We start from the raw sequence: 17,027 nt of genomic DNA on the forward strand, positions 1-17,027 counted from the left end.
AGAAAAAAGCAAAAAAAAAACTGAAAAAAAATTAGGTAGAAAAGCTGCACAGAAACAGGCATCCTCTTATATTAATTTTTGAATTCTGTGCGCCTAACAGCCCGCAGTTAACAGCACGCCATCGGCACGTGGTGGTATTTTCTAAGCCTTTTCGTCCGCCCGTGGCAGCCACACTAATTTGGCTCTGCTTTTCGTTTCCACTTCCGTTTTCTTTTCTTTTCGTGTTTCTACGCCAGCAAGATGAAGTACGTTATTGAAAATCGTTGAAATGCTCGGTTAATTGTGGATTTCTGCATTTCCTAACCCCATTTCGGAAATTGTAAACAGTGCCCCAACTAATGCGAATGTTTGTATTTATAGAATTGGCTTGTGCGCATTCAGCGGGTACAAAATCTACCCCGGTCATGGCAAGACCATGGTCAAGATTGATGGCAAGGTGAGTTTCCGGCGCAGATGCTCTACCCATGGAGGACGGATGATGAAGTTTGATTACTCTTGCAGTCCTTCACCTTCCTGGACAAGAAGTGCGAGCGCTCTTACCTGATGAAGCGCAATCCCCGCAAGGTTACGTGGACCGTGCTGTACCGCCGGAAGCACCGCAAGGGAATCGAGGAGGAGGCCTCCAAGAAGCGCACTCGCCGCACCCAGAAGTTCCAGCGCGCCATCGTCGGCGCCTCGCTGGCCGAGATCATGGCCAAGCGCAACATGAAGCCGGAGGTGCGCAAGGCGCAGCGCGACCAGGCCATCAAGGTGGCCAAGGAGCAGAAGCGTGCCGTCAAGGCCGCCAAGAAGGCTGCTGCCCCCGCTCCCGCCAAGAAGTCGGCTCCCAAGCAGAAGGCCGCTAAGGTCACTCAGAAGGCTGCTCCCCGCGTCGGAGGCAAGCGGTAAACACCTGTCGCCGGTAGTGATGTGCTAAAGTTAGTCCAGGATTTAAGGAACCACTCGTGAATTGAAAATTAAACAAACGCCGCGAATGCGAATTCGTGGTGACAAAAAAAAAACCCTGTCGCGTGTTTTTTTATCAAGCTTGGCTTGCAGTGTGGAAACTACACAAAAAAGGAATACCGTGTGCGTCATGAATCATTGAGTTAACTTTACCCATCAGTTTTGACCAGGTGCCGTAGTTTTAAATTGTCAAACTTATTAAAAGGCCTTCATAGCTGAGATTTAAGCATAGACCTTTATTTTCTCAGACATCAGGAATATATGAACACTTGAATATCCGAAGTGTGGTTTAAAGGTCGCGGAAAAAATATTTGCAGTTCCCAAAATTGCGTATTAAAAAATTACTTTATTAAAAGCACAAACCACGATAGCTCCACAGCAGTTAGTTTTCTTACATTTATTTATGAAACATACAAAATTAATAGGATATAACCACTTAAATACTTATCGATTCCGGTTTCCACCATAATTACGATGATTCCGTTTAATATTTTGTAGAAAATGTGAATAATTGAAATTTGTCTTGCAATGTGAGATAAGTCATTATATTAGTGCATCCTAAAGTAGTCTTGACAAGTTAATCAATGAGCGATCCCTAAATAAATTCAGTACTGTATTTTTTTAGGCCAATAAAGTTTGTGAGCCTGCCTATAGCATTGCCATGCACTTGAACGTAGGTTTGCAAGGGATCGTAGAGCTCCGTGACTGGCTGCTCGTCACCGTCTTCATGTTCATCATCCAGCAGCGATTCCACGTGCACTTTGTGAGGTCGCATCTCCATTAATTGTATGCAACCGAGATCGTGCAGGAGCTCCAGCAGGAACATGACGTCCACAGGCACCAAGTGCAAGAACCTGAGAAACAAGCTATGCACGGTGCAGCCGACGCGAGAGATGCACTCGCTGAGAACGGCGCCCAGCCAGCGATCGAGGACGCGTCGATTGAGGGATGCATTTACCCGGATCCAAGGCTGCGGGCGCATGGCAATTGCATCCCGTGAAGCCTCCAGCGTGCTATTAGCCACTTCGATGGAGGGTTCCTTTCGTGTATTCCTCTTTGGCCGCTTGGCAGCGGATCCTCCCGCCTCGTCACTCTCACTCTCTGTGCTTAGTTGCTCCATGAGTTTCACCCTCTTTTCTGGAACAGAGGTAGCCGTCTCCTGAGCCTCCAATTTGCGCTTGTGACCAACGACGGCTAGGAGTGTTCCAGGTGCCGCCGCCACCATGGGCTGCACTTTTTCTCGCTCCAATCTCTTGATGTGGAACGTGTGCACCACCCAATTGCGGATGTGGTTTTTATGAACATACATGACACTAACTATGCCCACTCGCTTGATAAGATTGTGGTCAGCTAGTAGATGAAGAGTTTCCAACAGGAAATCTCCCACGGGAAATATACTCCTCAACTCCAGGCCCTTCACACCGAGGGAATGCTTTTCGATGTGGTTGAGTATGTCTTCCATGTGGCGGATTTTACGGTCATCGAATCCACTCTCGTGCAGTTTAGGCGTAAGGCTTTCAAAGCTGTTCTCCGTGTACTGCCAGTAGGCAGTTCTGTAAGTAAACAAAAAAAAATGGTTAGGGCTAATAACCCAAGAAAGATTCTAGTTGAGACATACTTAAGGACCTTGTCGAGGACTGAAGTACGCAGGCTGTCAATTGCCTGCTTTGTTTCTGGCTGCTCAATAACCTTCATTCCAATTGTGGGTAAGTGAACTACAAACACATCCTGCGCTCGGGCACGCTCTTCCTTGTTTAGTGCGGGTTCGTACTCCTGAACACGATCCGCCTCCCATGCATGTGGCTCATCGTCAAGCAGCTCAGCGCAAATGGAACGCCAGTCGGTGAGCTTGTGTTGTGTTCGTTCCGCTAGCGTCTTGCCCAGATCCTTAAGCTCTGTCGTTTGTTGTCTTTGTCGCCAGAACGCCTCCAGTTGCTGGGCAAACGGCAGAAGAATCGCGTTAGTCACTGTGAGGGGTGTTCCCGCTGGATGCGATTCCAGCACAAACTGCTGCGATGGTAAAGCATCGGCCACCAGTTGCCGGAGAATGGGTCGCTGCTCGTGGGCAATCCGCTCGACGGCGTTTAAATAGTTGCCACTGCGCATAATACAGTTGGCGAAGGGGCAGTCGAACTGCTCCAAACGCGACTGACTTAAAGTGATGGCCTCACCCAAGGCATCTAATGCACAGAAGAAATGCATAGCACGCAACTGCAGTTTGGAGAGCTGATTATAAACACTAGTTGGGAGTCGAAAGCTCAGGTTGGCCGGATGAAATCGCACACGCGACGCTTGGCGTCCACTGCACTCACCCTCCAAACGCTTAGAGTACTCGGTTTGTGGGGCGTTGTCGAAGATGCAGCTGTAATGATCCAGAATTCGATCTGAGTGGCAACCACTCTGCCTGCCCACGGTGGTAGTGTCTACGGTCAGGATATTTGTGGGAAGTTGTAGTGAAAGACGTAGCCTGTTTTCCAACAGCCACTCGCCGATCACTAAGAGTTGGCCGAAATGTGGCGAGGATAGCTGCTGCTCCTGGTCTGCCCGCAGCTTCTGGTCCAAAGCAAAGAAGCTGTCGTAGAGGAAGTGCGTCAGCTTGGTGTAGATTAGGCGGTACTTGTACTTTGAGCTCAACAAATGACCAGGTCCAGAGATTTGGCGGCTGGCAGCTGACTGAATGTTTCGCCTCTTCACCGCAACTAGCAACGAATCTGCGCGCGCTTTATTGAAGGCTGAGTTTAGCACTTCCTCGGAGAAGTGCTTGTAGATCTCGAAAGTTTGCAGGTTTAGCAGCGTCTTGTCCTTGGCACAGCAGATGTTGCTGTGCAACACGCCATGAGCTACGGCCACCTGTAGATCCGTCTCCGAAGCGGGGTCCTGGAAAAGTAGTTGCTGCTCCTCGTGCGCCGATCGACACTCGCGTAGTTGGCTACCAAAGGCATCCAAGGAGTCGGGCAGCAAAAACTGGCGACTAACAGATCCTTGCTAGATATGAGAAAGATTTAAGTATACGTACAACAGGTGCTTCTTGTATTTAACTTACAGATTTCGCGATCATTCGCTGCAGTTTGGCCATCATAAGGGCAAAGTGAGTCATCAGCGCGCTTTGAAAATCGGTCTTGTTGGGATAATCCCGCTTCAGCTGGCTCAGAAATAGTTCGTTGTACACAGTGGTGAACTGTGGCTGCGTTTGCATTGCGTAGATCCAGCTGGGAACGTCCGGTATGTCGCGCTTCATCTTCACCATAAACTGAACGCGGCGCACGCAGGCCTGCGTTGTCTTGTTGCAGATGCCCAGCCAGCGGCGAATCAAATCGCGACAGACGACTGCCAGGTCGCACAAGGCCAAGGTCATTGTTGGTGCATCAATGAACATGTAGACGGCCCGGCCCATCTTCAGCAAACGATCTTCCTCTGGCGCCCATTTGACGCGCAATGTTCGCATATTCCGCAGCGCATCCCGGTCAATATCGTCTCGGGGGCCGGAGGACTTCTTTAATGTTTTGCCGGAAGATAGCTCGCGTGCTTTGCGTACCGCTAGTCGGGGACCAATCTTCAGGCGCGTAATTACAGCTCGCTTCCGGACTGTTCTCTTTGCCTTTTCCCTTGCTGCATTTGACTTTCCACCATTCTGGCGCTGCACCCACGACCAGTGGCGAAACTGATGGGCAAACAAATGGGAGCTCAATCCAGCGGCTCCGAGGTGATCTCCAGGAACTGTTCCGTTGTCAAGCTCAATGGCCTGATTGAACTCCACCGTAGGCTGGAAGACTAGGACCTTCAAGCGCGCCGGAATACTTCTCTGCGTGCTTAACGATTTGCGGTATCCCAGCTTCGTGTAAATGCAGATGTGCTGCAACTTGGCCCAGTAGTTGCCCAGTTGTTCCACGCTGGAGAACTCGAAGTTAAGCTTTGTATATGAGCGATCCGCGCTCACTTGCATGTAGTTGTGTTCAGTGCTGGAAGTTGTATCCAGCAAACTGGTTCGCTGATTCAGGAACACCCAGCGGTGCAGGGAGTCCCGACCTAACTTTTGCTCGCTTACCTAAACACGAATAATTTTAATAAGTGGAGTTAAGCGAAAGAATAATACAATTTCCAACCTGGATCAGACCCATATTGTTAAGAAGTCGTAGAGTGCCCACGTAAAGCTGCTGCAACTTCAGACGTGGCACAATGGTCTCCAGATTGAGCTGGGAAAGCAGGTAGTGTTGACGGATTGGATGCTGAAGCTGTAGGCGCAACTCATCGCTGGCTTCACGCTCGATGCGACAAATGCGCATAAAGAGCGAGAGCGGCATTCGGTCCATGGCATCCATGAAGTATAGCCAGCCAGATGGTTTGTCTACGTAGCGCGGCAACGGCGGTATAAAGGTGCGCCAGCCTATGTCCTTAGAGTAGGGCTGCACCTTTACTTCATCCGCCTGCCACTCATCGAAGAACTGGCGCGGTTGCAGCGCCGGTTCTGACTTCTGCCATTGCTGCACAAGTTCGGCGGTCATCGGTAGGGGCTTCTGTACCGGCGACAGCTCATGGTGCAAATAGTAGAGGAACTCGTGCAATGTCCTCGCCAGCAGAAGTTTGGGCGCCTGCGTCTTGAACACCACATTTGAACGCTCCGGCTCCAGTTTTCGACGAGCGAGTACTTCCTTGCGCTCCTTAAGAGGCATCTGTGATGGCCGCTTTAAGCGCTCCTCAGTGATCAAGTGGAAGTTACTCTTGAGCTTGACAATCTCGCGTTTCATGACCGCGTGGTCAAGCCCGATCTTCGGGTGCGTGGCGAAACGGTAGACGCGAACCCGCTGATTGTAGTGGAGGGTGATCTCGAACACGTTTATAACATTTTCCTCAACCATAGGACGAAGCAGGCGCATCAAGGAGCGGCGGCAAAGGCTATCTTTAAAGCCGGCCTGCCGCTCCGTTTCCTGGAGCGACCTTAACACCCGGGGCAATGGCACAAGACAATTCTGGTCGATCTGGCGCACAATCATTTTCTGGCGGTTAATTTGGCGCTGTGTCTGATTGGCCGCTCGGGTCTTCTTTATTTTGAACGCTATGGGACGGGCATTCGTCACGATCTCGGGTAAGTCCTTCAGCAGAACATCAGTGCTTTCGGTAATATTCTAGGTAAAATAGTAAAAAAAACAAATATAGGAACAATCCCCTTTATAATATCTCAATACTTACCGGCTCATCCTTACACCTAATCTCCAGTGCCTTTTTCTTGATCTCGTCCTCTTTTGTAAGGTCCCCCAAGTGTCCCACGGCCACAAAGCGGAACTGCCGGCTCTTTCCCACCTGCTCCGAGTACTCTTTCACCAGGCCATACTTTTTTACTCGCTTAACAAAGTGTCGCATTGAGGTGGCGTTGATGCCAGTGTAATGGCACAACTCGTTGCTATTAAGACCCCGTTTGCCGAATCTCGCCACTGCGCGGACAACTTCCTCCTCTGGAGGCATATCAAGAAAGCAATGACCCAGATCCAAGAACTCGGATACCTGATTCTCCTCGCTTTCGTCATCCTTGTACAGGTCCTTCAGTTGCATACTTGGATTGCGCAGCTGTATCACTGTCACCTTGCGTGTGGTTGCTTTGGACTGCTTTCCCGACTTGGTCAGTGGGGCAACGGGTCTTTCCACTTGCTTAGTCTCGAAGAACTTACGAAAGGCGTGGGTCACCAGTAGCTTCTTCGTCTTAAAATTGGTAGGACGGCCTAGTAGTTCGGTAATTTCGGTCACAGGTACCTGGCGGCTTGGCGTGCGCATTATTTCCAAGTATAGCTTTTCAAGATTTTCCTGAGAGTGGTTCTTGTAGATACGGTAAAAGCGTGGTAGCATCAGCAGCGAAGAGACCAAGATGCGCCCCTTGTTCATTTCGTTATAGTTCTGGGCAATAATTAGCTGCAGATTTATCAACTTGTTTCTGTAAAGAATGTAATTTTAGGTGTTAAATATAATTATAGCTCTTTAAACTCACTTGATGTAGAAGAGAATTCCTGTGTCCTTGCTGTAGTTTATAAGAGACCAAGGGCCTGCGGTAGTGTGTCCGCTGTACCTAGACCGTCCGATGGCCTCCAGGAAGATGTAGTTAGGCAGTGGCAGATTCTTGGGCATCATGAGGCTTTCGGGTGTGAGTGCAGTCTCCCGTAACTCTTGAGAGGCCACCACTACAAGCCTTCCAGCCCACTGTTCTGTGGCTTGAGCGGCATTAAGAGAAATCAGTTCGCTGGAAGAGATTGGCTTGCGGGTCTTGAAGTCGTTGCAGTTACCCTTGATGTCGCCCTCTTGCACATAGGCGGCCGGGAACAACATGTAGGGACACTGCTCGGCTACCACTGGCAATCCCAGCTGCTCGTCAATGTCGTTGAGGCGATCATAGTACGGCATAAGTGGTCTTTCCGCCGGCAGTTCAAAGAACTCGATCTTGTGGGGCGGAGTGCGCAGCAGCAAGGTCCACGTCTGCTCCCGAATGCGGTCGGGCAGGGGAGCGGGAAAGAAGTCCAGGCGCCTGGCCAGCAGGTCCCAGAGATCTAAAAGAATAAACAAATAACTTTGGCTGGAAGTGTAAAGGGCATGGAAATCACTTACAGGGCAATGTCACCCCCTCCAAACCCTCGAGGGCTACCTCATCATAGATGGCGTTAATCCAGGATCCTCCGGAACTGGCACTCATTATAAAAACTTGATTTAACCTTAATAAGACTTATCAAAACAATTTAGTGCGATTTTGTCTGGTAGTCTTCAAGAGGTAGAGTTGCCAACCACCACAAATTAGTAACGACGCACCAAACCAGCTGTTGCTGAGTTGTTGGTATCGGTTTTTCAAAGTTTATCAATTACGAAATTGCAAATGCTTTTTAGTTTTCAAATATTTCTTTTTTTCTTATTAGTTATTTAATAATATTATTATTTTAATTCATTATTATTTTAGTTAATATTATAACTTATTATTATTATTATTACTCTAAGCTGCCCAAATTTAGTGCGTTCTGCTATAAGCCACTGTAAAGTTATCGATTACTCTGACAATTAAGAGAGCGAGTTGTCATCTCTAAATAGCCCATGTAGTACAAAAACAGACGTAAACAGACTCTGGAATTTTGTCTAAGCACTCGAAATTCTTTGTCGAATACCATATTTTACACCGAAAATGTCTTCGGCTATATACCTAGAGAACTATTTGGATGGTAGGAATATCGTGAAACATAAATATCTCTCGAAAACATATATTTTTCACTATTTACAAATAGGATTGGAAAGTCTGCCAACGGAGCTGGAGAGAAATTTTAAACTGATGCGAAAACTGGACGATCGAGCACAAACAGCGATGAAAAGCATAGATAGCCATGCCAAGGACTTTATGCGGAAGCTGGGCGAGAACGGCGCCATGAGCGAGGAGGAGAGGAGGGAGCGCCAGGAGGACATCAAGGCGCTATTCGGAAAGGCCAAGGAGTATAGCGACGACAAGGTGCAGCTGGCCATCCAGACCTACGAACTAGTGGACAAGCAGATCCGGCGACTGGACAACGATTTAGCCCGCTTTGAGGGTGAGATCCAGGAGAAGGCCTCATCCACGCGTGCCAAATCCGAGGAAGTGGTGGCCAAGAGTAAGACTGCTCCAAAGTATCTCTTCTTCAATGAGCTGACCCCTTTTATTCGATTCCTTTCTGCAGAAGGTCGTAAAAAGACCAAGGACAGCAAGACGACGGGCAAAAAGAAAAAGTCCGCATCCTCAGATGAGGAAGCTGGGCGAGGCAATAACCAATCTAACGCCAATTCAAGTGTAAATTCGAGCAGCAATGCCGGGCAAGGTACCAAAAAGAAAAAGTCCAAGGTAAATCAAGAAAAAGAAACTCGCAAGGGGGGCGCACAAAAGGTAAACCATTCACATTCTCATCTATACATTGTTAGAACTTTAGTATGTTTACTGTTTCCCAGTTTTGGTTGGTCCTGTATAGAATACTCTAAACTTTTGTAGATTATACCCATAGAAATCCTGCATTATCCATTGTCTTCCATATCGTTTGCATTTTCACTATCTGCATGCCTCCACTATCGTCTAAACAACCATTCTTACGCATTTTTTTTAACATATCCACTTAGAAAACCGTCGAGGTTGATGACTCTGAGAAGGAATCGTGCCACACGGCGGCAACTCATCCCAGCGACGTTATGGACATGCCCGTCGACCCCAATGAGCCCACATATTGCCTATGTCACCAGGTTTCCTATGGGGAGATGATTGGCTGCGACAATCCCGACGTAAGTATCCGATTTATATGTACTCTGTGGTCAGTTGTAACTGTTTTCACACAACCATTTTTAGTGCCCCATTGAGTGGTTCCACTTCGCATGCGTCGGCCTAACCACAAAGCCTAAAGGCAAGTGGTTCTGTCCCAAGTGTACGCAGGACCGAAAGAAGAAATAGATGCAATCCTTTAGGATAACTTAGAATAGTACTAGATTAAGCACAAATTTACCTATTTAAATAAAGCCAAGGCAATTCACTAATATTGTCAATTTATTTTCTAACTAATTTGAAGCTTAATAGCATGATATTATATTTATATAATTCCCTAGCTTTACATAGAATAATTCTTAAATTTGTAATTAATTCAAGACATTCCCTTTAATCCGATCATACATATCAAAGTTTTTTAGAAAAATTCAGACATCTCCCGATTAAATGAAAGAAAACTGCAAAATTAGCGATTACCAAAATCCGATTATATTCATAAGCCTTTTTACCTCCGCAAACCAACAGGCAATCTACCTTAACCTAGTTAGCTAGTTTCATTGGATTTATTCGGGTTTTATGTGACTTTTTGGATTTTACAGAATTTAAAAGCGACTAATAGATTCCAATATAGATTACACACTTGTCTGTATATGCAAGCGTACATACGTTGTTAAGTGTAGTACATATATGAACATTTACATATATAGTGAACAAATTCAACTGCCTAATCAAAGGAATCGGTGAAAAAAACAAACAAAACATACATAATATCGGCACTGCATTGAGCCAAAAAGTGATGCTGTAACCGCGTTCCAGAAATGAAAAAAGCTTTTAGACATGTGCAGTCGTATCCATAATCGCTCATCTCAAATACTCGTAATCGTGGTGTGCGTTCAGATTTTGCTATGCAGTTGGCAGGCCTTACTTCTTGGTCATGATCTTCAAGTACTCGAGGGCATTCTGGGCGGCATGCCGCTGGGCATCGGCGGCTGTCGGTCCACTACCGTGGCAAACGCCAACGGGCAGCGTGGACAGCTGAACCAGACACTGGAACTGGCCAGAGAAGGTCTTCTCCTCTATGTCAACGTAGGTCACCTCGAACTGGTTCTCCGTAGCGATTTCGCCCAGCAGCTTGATGTAATCGATCTTGTTGCTCTTTAGGCAAGTCTTCTGAAAACAAAACATCGTCGAATTAGCATAGTCCCATTGAACTGGAATTTAATCATATCTATATTAGATAAACTAAATTTGAACTTTCAAGGAACATCATTTTTATAATAATAGTGAAAACGTTTAAGGAATGTAAGCCAAAAATGAAAGCTAGTTCCAGTATGAAAATTAGATTTGAGGTTTTGTTTTGGAATATGTTCTAGATGAATAGATTAACCCTGGATTTAGTTTAACTTCAAATAAAATGTGTTGTTGGAGTGAAATTTACCTGTAACTTAAGCAGTTTTTTGCCAGTTGCATTTTTCAGGGTCTTATGGAACTGGGATACTTTGTTACTGTGCTGCGTGGTCAGTGTCGGCACTGAGATATCTTTCAATTCACCATAATAATTTTCGCTACTGCGGGGCTGTAAATAAGAGCGCAAAGTTGTTGGTTTCTTTTCTCCATTGCATTTGGCACACATATGAAATCACCAACGTCAATGGTGAGTTGAAATATATCGTTTTTGTGTAGAAAAAGTGCTCTTGCTATAAAACAACCACAATTTCGAGGAACAATTAAATCAAATCATACAGAAATAAAAAGCTTTGCGAATAGGAAAAGCAAAATAAACCATAAATTGTATCTTAACTAAAACCACAAATAAAAATCAGGTTTAAGCATGTTGTTAATTATATGTATAATTATGGCAAAATAACTGGTTATAAAAACAAGAGCCATAACCAATGTCGGTTTGTACATTATAAGAGTTGTTTTAGTATTAAAACTGTAGCTAGGCACTTATTTAAAGAGTATTAGTCAAAGCTAAGATCGAAAATTCTAAAATAATTGGGGTGACAAAGCAACAATTTACACGGATTATTACAAATGAGGATTTTTCCAAACGATCTACAGTTTTTCTTCTTTTTAGGAAGGATGAGGACAAACTTTTACACTTATATTTAATAACTACCAAGTATATATATTTGGTAAATCAATTTTAACATAAATATTTAAACTAAGACAGTCCGCAACCAATTAAATTGGAATCACAGTGTGACTGCATGCGTAAGAATTCATAAAAAAAAATTTGAGAATTGCCTCTCGGTTAGATCTCTATCAACTCGAATTCTTTAGGGATTTGCACGTAACGACCGCTGTCTTCAATGATACTCACTTCGCCCTCCAACTCGCCGCAGATGCTGTCGCTGATCTTGCCCGAATCGATGGGCGTCTCCTGCAGCCGCATCCACATGCGGTGGGCGGCCAAGCGCTTAGCTATCTTCTTGCTTTTGCCCTTGCCCATCTCGCGGTAGTTGAGTATCGAGCAGGCGATCGTAAAAAGCCGCTCGTGGGGCAGGCCCACTTCCGTTTCCGTTTCATACGACGGTGGTGGCCATCGCCGTTGCATGCACATTTCCTGCAGCCAGCCAATAGGATTACCGACTATCTTGTCGCCGGCACTGCAATGACATAGAACAAGCATTTAGGAAACGTTGAATAACACATCAATAGCACAACCACTCACTCTCCTCCACCAGTGGCATTGGCATTGCCGTCTCCGCCACTTCCGGCGACCGTGAGCCCAGTCACCGACGGACCAGCGGAGCTGCTAGGCGATTCCGGCAGCTGCGCGCCGATCAGCTTGTCGATGAGCGCACGGGCCGCCGCATGCTTGGCCTCCTTTTTCGAGCGTCCTGCACCCATGGCCGTGAAAGGCGTATCCTTGTCCTTAAAGGACACGCGAAACCGGAAGGTCGGCTCGTGTATGGCGCCTTCGATCTGGACAAGCTCATAGCCCGGCGTAATACCGCGCCGGCTGAGCAACTCCTGCAGAATGCTGACGGGCGTCTTCATGGCCAGTCCATTGGCGTCCGTCTCGCTGACGAACTTCAAGGCCTCGTCGCTGGGCATTATTCCGCCCATTAGGCCGGCTCCACATTGTAAACCCGATCCGCCCGCCAAGGAGGGATCACCGAGATCCAACAGCATCTGACCCGACTGTGGCAGCTGCGCAACCTGGGCAGATACCTTCTCCTTCTTGATCTTCACATGTCGCTGCCCCAGAGGAGCACTCTTCACCGGACTTCCACTAACGGCATTGCCATTGCCCAGGCCGCCAAGGTTCTCATAGTGCCGCCGTGGAGCAAATCCCGTCTGCACAGGATTCGGAGGCGCCTGGTGCTGCTGGATGTGAATGTTCTGTAGATGCTGCGACAAGTTGTGCCCGTGGAAGTTCTCCTGGTCCATGGTGTTCTTGTTTCGCACGGTTTTTCGGAGGACTCGGTGTGTATCTGTTTGAAATTTCGGGGTAATATTTGGCTAAAAAATCGATACATCACCGACGAAAGCGGGCGAAAAGTAGTCTACTCCAGCTCACGTTCTCGGCGATATTCGGGGAGTACTCACGCTTGATTCGCGGTTTTTAACTGTTTTTTATTTAATAATAATTTATTAATGGTTAGTTAATAATTCATTCTTAAATAAAAAATACAGCAAAATCCAGACGCACACACGATTTGTATGTATGTTACTGATGGTCGTGGTTGCCAGACTTTTTTTGGATTGCCTACTTATTGTACCCGCTTCTTGAAGGTATACTAGATTCTTTGAAAAGTATGTAACAGGTATATGGAAGCGTTAAGTAAATGTGTATATTCTTGAGTCGATCTGACGATGTCCGTTTGACACGCCTACAACTGTCACTCCCACGTTTTAGAAAAAATGTTTTTTTTTTTTTTAAGTATACCGTGGGCAACACAATTACACAGTTTTAGCACTACCCTTTTTTAATTAAAAATAAAAAAAGACTTATTGCTAATTTTATTAATAAAAACAAAACATTACAAAAATGAATACTAATTTAACTCTTTCAAAACGTAAGTTTTAAGTCCATCATTACAGACTAGCAAAAATAAAGGTATTGTAAAGTGGTATCGATATAAAATAAGACTACAATCGATATCGTGGAATTGCCTTATAGATAGAATCCCTCCTTATTTGAAATTGTTGTATAAGTATTTATTGCAGTGTTTGCTCCATTACTGTTGTACATAATATTAATAGATATATATTTAAACAACATTCAATCAAATCAAATGTGAATGTATGCGCGGAATTCTGTGGCTCGAAATGCACGAAATATGGGACTCCCGTAGCAGTAAACGATAGTTTAAATGGTATCCTAGACCTGGCTCTGATCTTCCCTCCTAATCGTCGCTTAGAAAATCATCATCAAGGTTCACATCTGTCGTATCAATATTATCATCCAACGTGATTCCATCTATTTCCAAGTCCAGGTCATCGTCGTCATCCGCAGCAGATGTAGGCTCGGCCACCTGGCTGCTAGAAACAGCAGCTTGAGCGGGAACGAAAGCTGGCTTCACCTTCTCCTCCAACTGCCCGGCGAAACCCTGCTCGGCGGCAAGTAGTTCTTGCAGAGGATGACGTTCGCTGTTCAGGGGAAGATGCGCAGCCAGGCGTGCCGGCGCCTTGCGAGCTCGCTCCTCCTGCAAATGCTGCTCCACTCGCAGCGCATCTCCCAGGCCAGGAAAGAGATTTGTATACTGTGCCGGATCGGCCAGTGACTGGCCCGCCTTCTCGTTGACCTTTCCAAGCTTTTCGCGCCAAAGCTCGACGATCTTTGACATCTGGCTGGGCAGGTAGGTGCGGGCAAAGAACGCTGCTTCTGGCAAGCGATTTGTCTCAATGAGAATCTCCAAGCAGCGTTCCACGTCCGAACACAGAAAAGCGGACAGGAAGGCTAGGTTGTGCCTACCCTGGGCCGAGCCAGCAGCACCCACCTCCTCGAGCAGCTGGGCATCGCCGGAAGCGGTTGATAGCAGCAAAAGACCGCTGAAGTCGTTTGCCTTCTGCATGCACTCTTTTACCAGATCCATGTTGTTCTTGCTCGCCGCCACATCTGCCAGCTGGGACCACTTCTGGGAGTTCTCCGACTCACGTGCCAGCTTTAAAGCGATTTCCAATTCCCCGATTTGTAAGGCCAAGTCAAACTTATGGTCAGCATCGGTAGAGACTTGCAGAGCCTGCGACTTAAAGCCCTGTTTCTCCAGAAAATGTGCAACCCGAGTGCGGTGCTCCTTGGGAATGGTCGGCAGCACAACGTCTGCGCGCTCAAAGTCTCTTCGCATCACCGCCGTCTGGTACTCCAGCACGGACAGCTGCAGGCAAAAACTGATCACGTTCAACTCCTTATCGCCGAGGTAAATACGATTGTCCTTGGGCACGTAGCCCAGCAGATACATTGTGCGGTCCAAGTGGGATACGGTCACAATCTCGCCGCCCACGTAGTAATTGATGCGGTTCACCGAGTTGGTATAGATGAAACAGTCTCCCACCCAAAGGCCTGTTTTGACGCACTCCGAAACCTCGCCTGCAACAAAATGGAATAATACAATACAATTAACTTTACTTAATATCAGGTGGTGGTAAATGAAAACATATTTGTAAATTTAAATTTAAAATAGGTTGCTCTCATGATGAAATATACATGATACTTAAAATTGTACGCTCAATTGGAAAATTGAAAGCTGAAGCTCATATTAAATATCGCGTTTGAGACACGTATTCTAAAGATAAGATATTAGATAAAAGATATCAACATACCCAACACATTGAAGGCGCTCTCCACACCATCATCTTCCAGTCCCTCCTTGGTTTCTACGGCATTTGCCACCTGGGCAGTGTCCACTCCCAAGACAAAGTAGGAGTCATCTGTGGCCAAGCAGACCAGACTGCCACTCTCGTTCCAGAACACGTTCTTTGGCTGCACCTCGATGCGCCTCACCAGCTGCAACGTCTCCCAGTCATAGAAGGCCAATCCGGAGGAGGTTTTTACACCAAAATAGTAGCCACCGTAGATGCTCTCGGCTCCGTACTCTGGAGTAAAACTCTTACGCTCCTTAAAGTTTCGAAACAGTCGAACGGTGCCGTTGTTCTCCCTGATAGCGTACTCGTTGCTCTCAAGGGCCCACACAAATTCTTGGGCGGACCCGAATGCCTTATTTCTCAGGGCCATCGATGTGTAGATGATGTACTCGCCATCGCCGCATACCACAACGAAACGTCCGTTCGGATTGTGAGCAATGGTCTGCGGGTAGATCTCGCAGGCGCCCATATCCTTGACGGCCACGGGCAAGCGCTCACCATCCTTGATCTCTGTGCCATCAGCAATAGTCTTCAGATTGACCTTTAAAGTGAAAGAACAAAGTTAAAAACAAGGCCAAAAGTAAATTTAAATTGTTTAACTACCTGCTGCATTTCAGAGTGCTTGGCCCAAATGATCTTGCCTCCCACCACGTCCATAGACATTGCTGGCTCCTCGCGGCCCACCTTAATAATAATGGAACCTTCGTCGTAGCCCAGAGCCACGTTATTTGTGCCGCGCATGCTGGAAATAGTCCACACCCGCTCAAATCCGTAGTTAAGGCAGGTCTCTAGTCGATAGGTGCCCGAGTGCCAAATGCGAACCGTGCCATCCTCCGAGCCAGTCAACACTATGGGCAATTCTGGGTGGAAACAGACAGCTGAGATATTCTGAGCATGCCCCTCCAAGGTCTGCACACAGGTCTTGTTCTGGTAATCCCAGATTTTAACCAGGCGATCGTCAGCACCGGAAATCAAGTAGGGCTTATCGCCGCCATGGTAATAATCCACACAATTGACACCCTTCTCGTGCCCTTCCAGCGTAAAATTGGCAAAATTTGAGCCAAGCTGCCACACCTTTACCGTGCGGTCCAGCGAGGCGGAGGCAAAGGTGTTGTTGTCCTTCGGGTTAAACACGATCTGCATGACGTAGTGGGTGTGGCCCTCAAAAACACGCTGGCAGGCCCACATCTTTTCCCAGTTCCACAACTTGATAAGCATGTCATCTATAAAAAGGGGAAACAGGAATAAGACACGAAATCGAAGCATACTTCCCAGCTGGAGCGCAAGGTAAACACACGAATTGGGTGTCGAAATGGTAGACACACCACTTCGCCGCCAACTTACCACTACTGGTCAGCACCAGCGGCTGTGTGGGATGCACCGCAATGCAGCGCAGGTAGTCCGAGTGCGCCTCGAACGAGTGCACCTTCTCCAGGGTGTTATAGTTAAATACGCGGATTTGCATGTCATCTGAGCCGGTGAGGATCCAGTTCTTGCGTGCCACGAAACGGGCGGAGCGCACAGGCACGTCGCAGACTTCGAAGTCCTTCACCATTTGCTGATTCTCATAGTTCATGATGTGTACGTGGCCATTGTACAGGGCGCACAACATCCACGGCTCCGCCGGATGGAGATCGACGCACTTGACCCGATCCGAGCGCGACGTCAGGCGACGCTTGATGTCTAGTTTGAGAGGCATCTTCAACGGTTTGGGCAAACTACGGCTGTCTGCGAAAACACTAATTAATTGCGGCGAGACCAGAAAAACTCTTTAGCTGCCTCCGATGTTCTTCTTCTTCGCCTCGTTAATGTGTCAGAGCTGGCATAGGGTTGTCGCCTGCCACGTACAGGCGCTGTCAATCGGCGTATCGATAGTTGCAAGCTCCTCGGATATGGCTATTTTTAAATTAACACTAAATAACTTGCAGTTAAATTGAGAAATAAATTACTAGTAAATCAACAGCTTGAACTGGCTTATAAAGAGCAGTTCGTCATTAATATTTCAATACAGAAAATCATACGATTA

General features: G+C 46.9%; 5 protein-coding genes across 9 annotated transcripts; 2 read left to right on the forward strand and 3 right to left on the reverse strand.

The window, feature by feature from the left end:
- Positions 1–140: 140 nt before the first annotated feature.
- On the forward strand, positions 141–1,002 carry LOC6541608 (60S ribosomal protein L24). Its single transcript, XM_001969589.3, has 3 exons — positions 141–245; positions 361–436; positions 502–1,002. The coding sequence occupies exons 1-3, from the start codon at positions 241–243 to the stop codon at positions 886–888; spliced, it is 468 nt and encodes a 155-aa protein (XP_001969625.2). The 5' UTR covers positions 141–240; the 3' UTR covers positions 889–1,002.
- Positions 1,003–1,327: 325 nt separating this feature from the next.
- LOC6542730 (general transcription factor 3C polypeptide 1) lies at positions 1,328–7,675 on the reverse strand. The gene is made up of 7 exons (XM_001969590.3): positions 7,534–7,675; positions 6,923–7,475; positions 6,133–6,868; positions 5,049–6,068; positions 3,989–4,990; positions 2,564–3,930; positions 1,328–2,498 (listed from the first exon to the last, which is right to left on the reverse strand). Exons 1-7 carry the CDS (start codon positions 7,616–7,618, stop codon positions 1,541–1,543), a joined length of 5,721 nt encoding a protein of 1,906 aa, XP_001969626.1. The 5' UTR covers positions 7,619–7,675; the 3' UTR covers positions 1,328–1,540.
- Positions 7,676–7,943: 268 nt separating this feature from the next.
- LOC6541766 (inhibitor of growth protein 5) lies at positions 7,944–9,458 on the forward strand. 2 transcript variants are annotated; one of them, XM_015158941.2, is made up of 5 exons: positions 7,944–8,132; positions 8,196–8,552; positions 8,619–8,821; positions 9,049–9,207; positions 9,272–9,458. In XM_015158941.2, the coding sequence occupies exons 1-5, from the start codon at positions 8,096–8,098 to the stop codon at positions 9,371–9,373; spliced, it is 858 nt and encodes a 285-aa protein (XP_015014427.1). In that variant the 5' UTR covers positions 7,944–8,095; the 3' UTR covers positions 9,374–9,458. The 2 variants fall into 2 exon arrangements, with proteins under 2 accessions (XP_015014427.1, XP_001969627.1); XM_001969591.3 differs by having other exon boundaries at positions 8,619–8,779.
- A 192-nt stretch (positions 9,459–9,650) lies between these two features.
- LOC6541535 (interferon-inducible double-stranded RNA-dependent protein kinase activator A homolog) lies at positions 9,651–13,012 on the reverse strand. 4 transcript variants are annotated; one of them, XM_015159463.2, is made up of 5 exons: positions 12,743–13,012; positions 11,862–12,627; positions 11,511–11,796; positions 10,623–10,760; positions 9,651–10,351 (listed from the first exon to the last, which is right to left on the reverse strand). In XM_015159463.2, exons 2-5 carry the CDS (start codon positions 12,581–12,583, stop codon positions 10,106–10,108), a joined length of 1,392 nt encoding a protein of 463 aa, XP_015014949.1. In that variant the 5' UTR covers positions 12,584–12,627; positions 12,743–13,012; the 3' UTR covers positions 9,651–10,105. The 4 variants fall into 4 exon arrangements, with proteins under 4 accessions (XP_015014949.1, XP_001969628.1, XP_015014950.1 ...); XM_001969592.3 differs by having other exon boundaries at positions 9,651–10,354; XM_015159464.2 differs by lacking the exon at positions 10,623–10,760.
- Positions 13,013–13,329: 317 nt separating this feature from the next.
- Positions 13,330–16,820, reverse strand: LOC6542492 (coatomer subunit beta'). The gene is made up of 4 exons (XM_001969593.3): positions 16,346–16,820; positions 15,605–16,224; positions 14,960–15,542; positions 13,330–14,726 (listed from the first exon to the last, which is right to left on the reverse strand). The coding sequence occupies exons 1-4, from the start codon at positions 16,698–16,700 to the stop codon at positions 13,543–13,545; spliced, it is 2,742 nt and encodes a 913-aa protein (XP_001969629.1). The 5' UTR covers positions 16,701–16,820; the 3' UTR covers positions 13,330–13,542.
- Positions 16,821–17,027: the final 207 nt, after the last annotated feature.

This window comes from Drosophila erecta, unplaced genomic scaffold (genome assembly GCF_003286155.1).
Source record: "Drosophila erecta strain 14021-0224.00,06,07 unplaced genomic scaffold, DereRS2 tig00000055-arrow-pilon, whole genome shotgun sequence".
NCBI lineage: Eukaryota > Metazoa > Arthropoda > Insecta > Diptera > Drosophilidae > Drosophila > Drosophila erecta.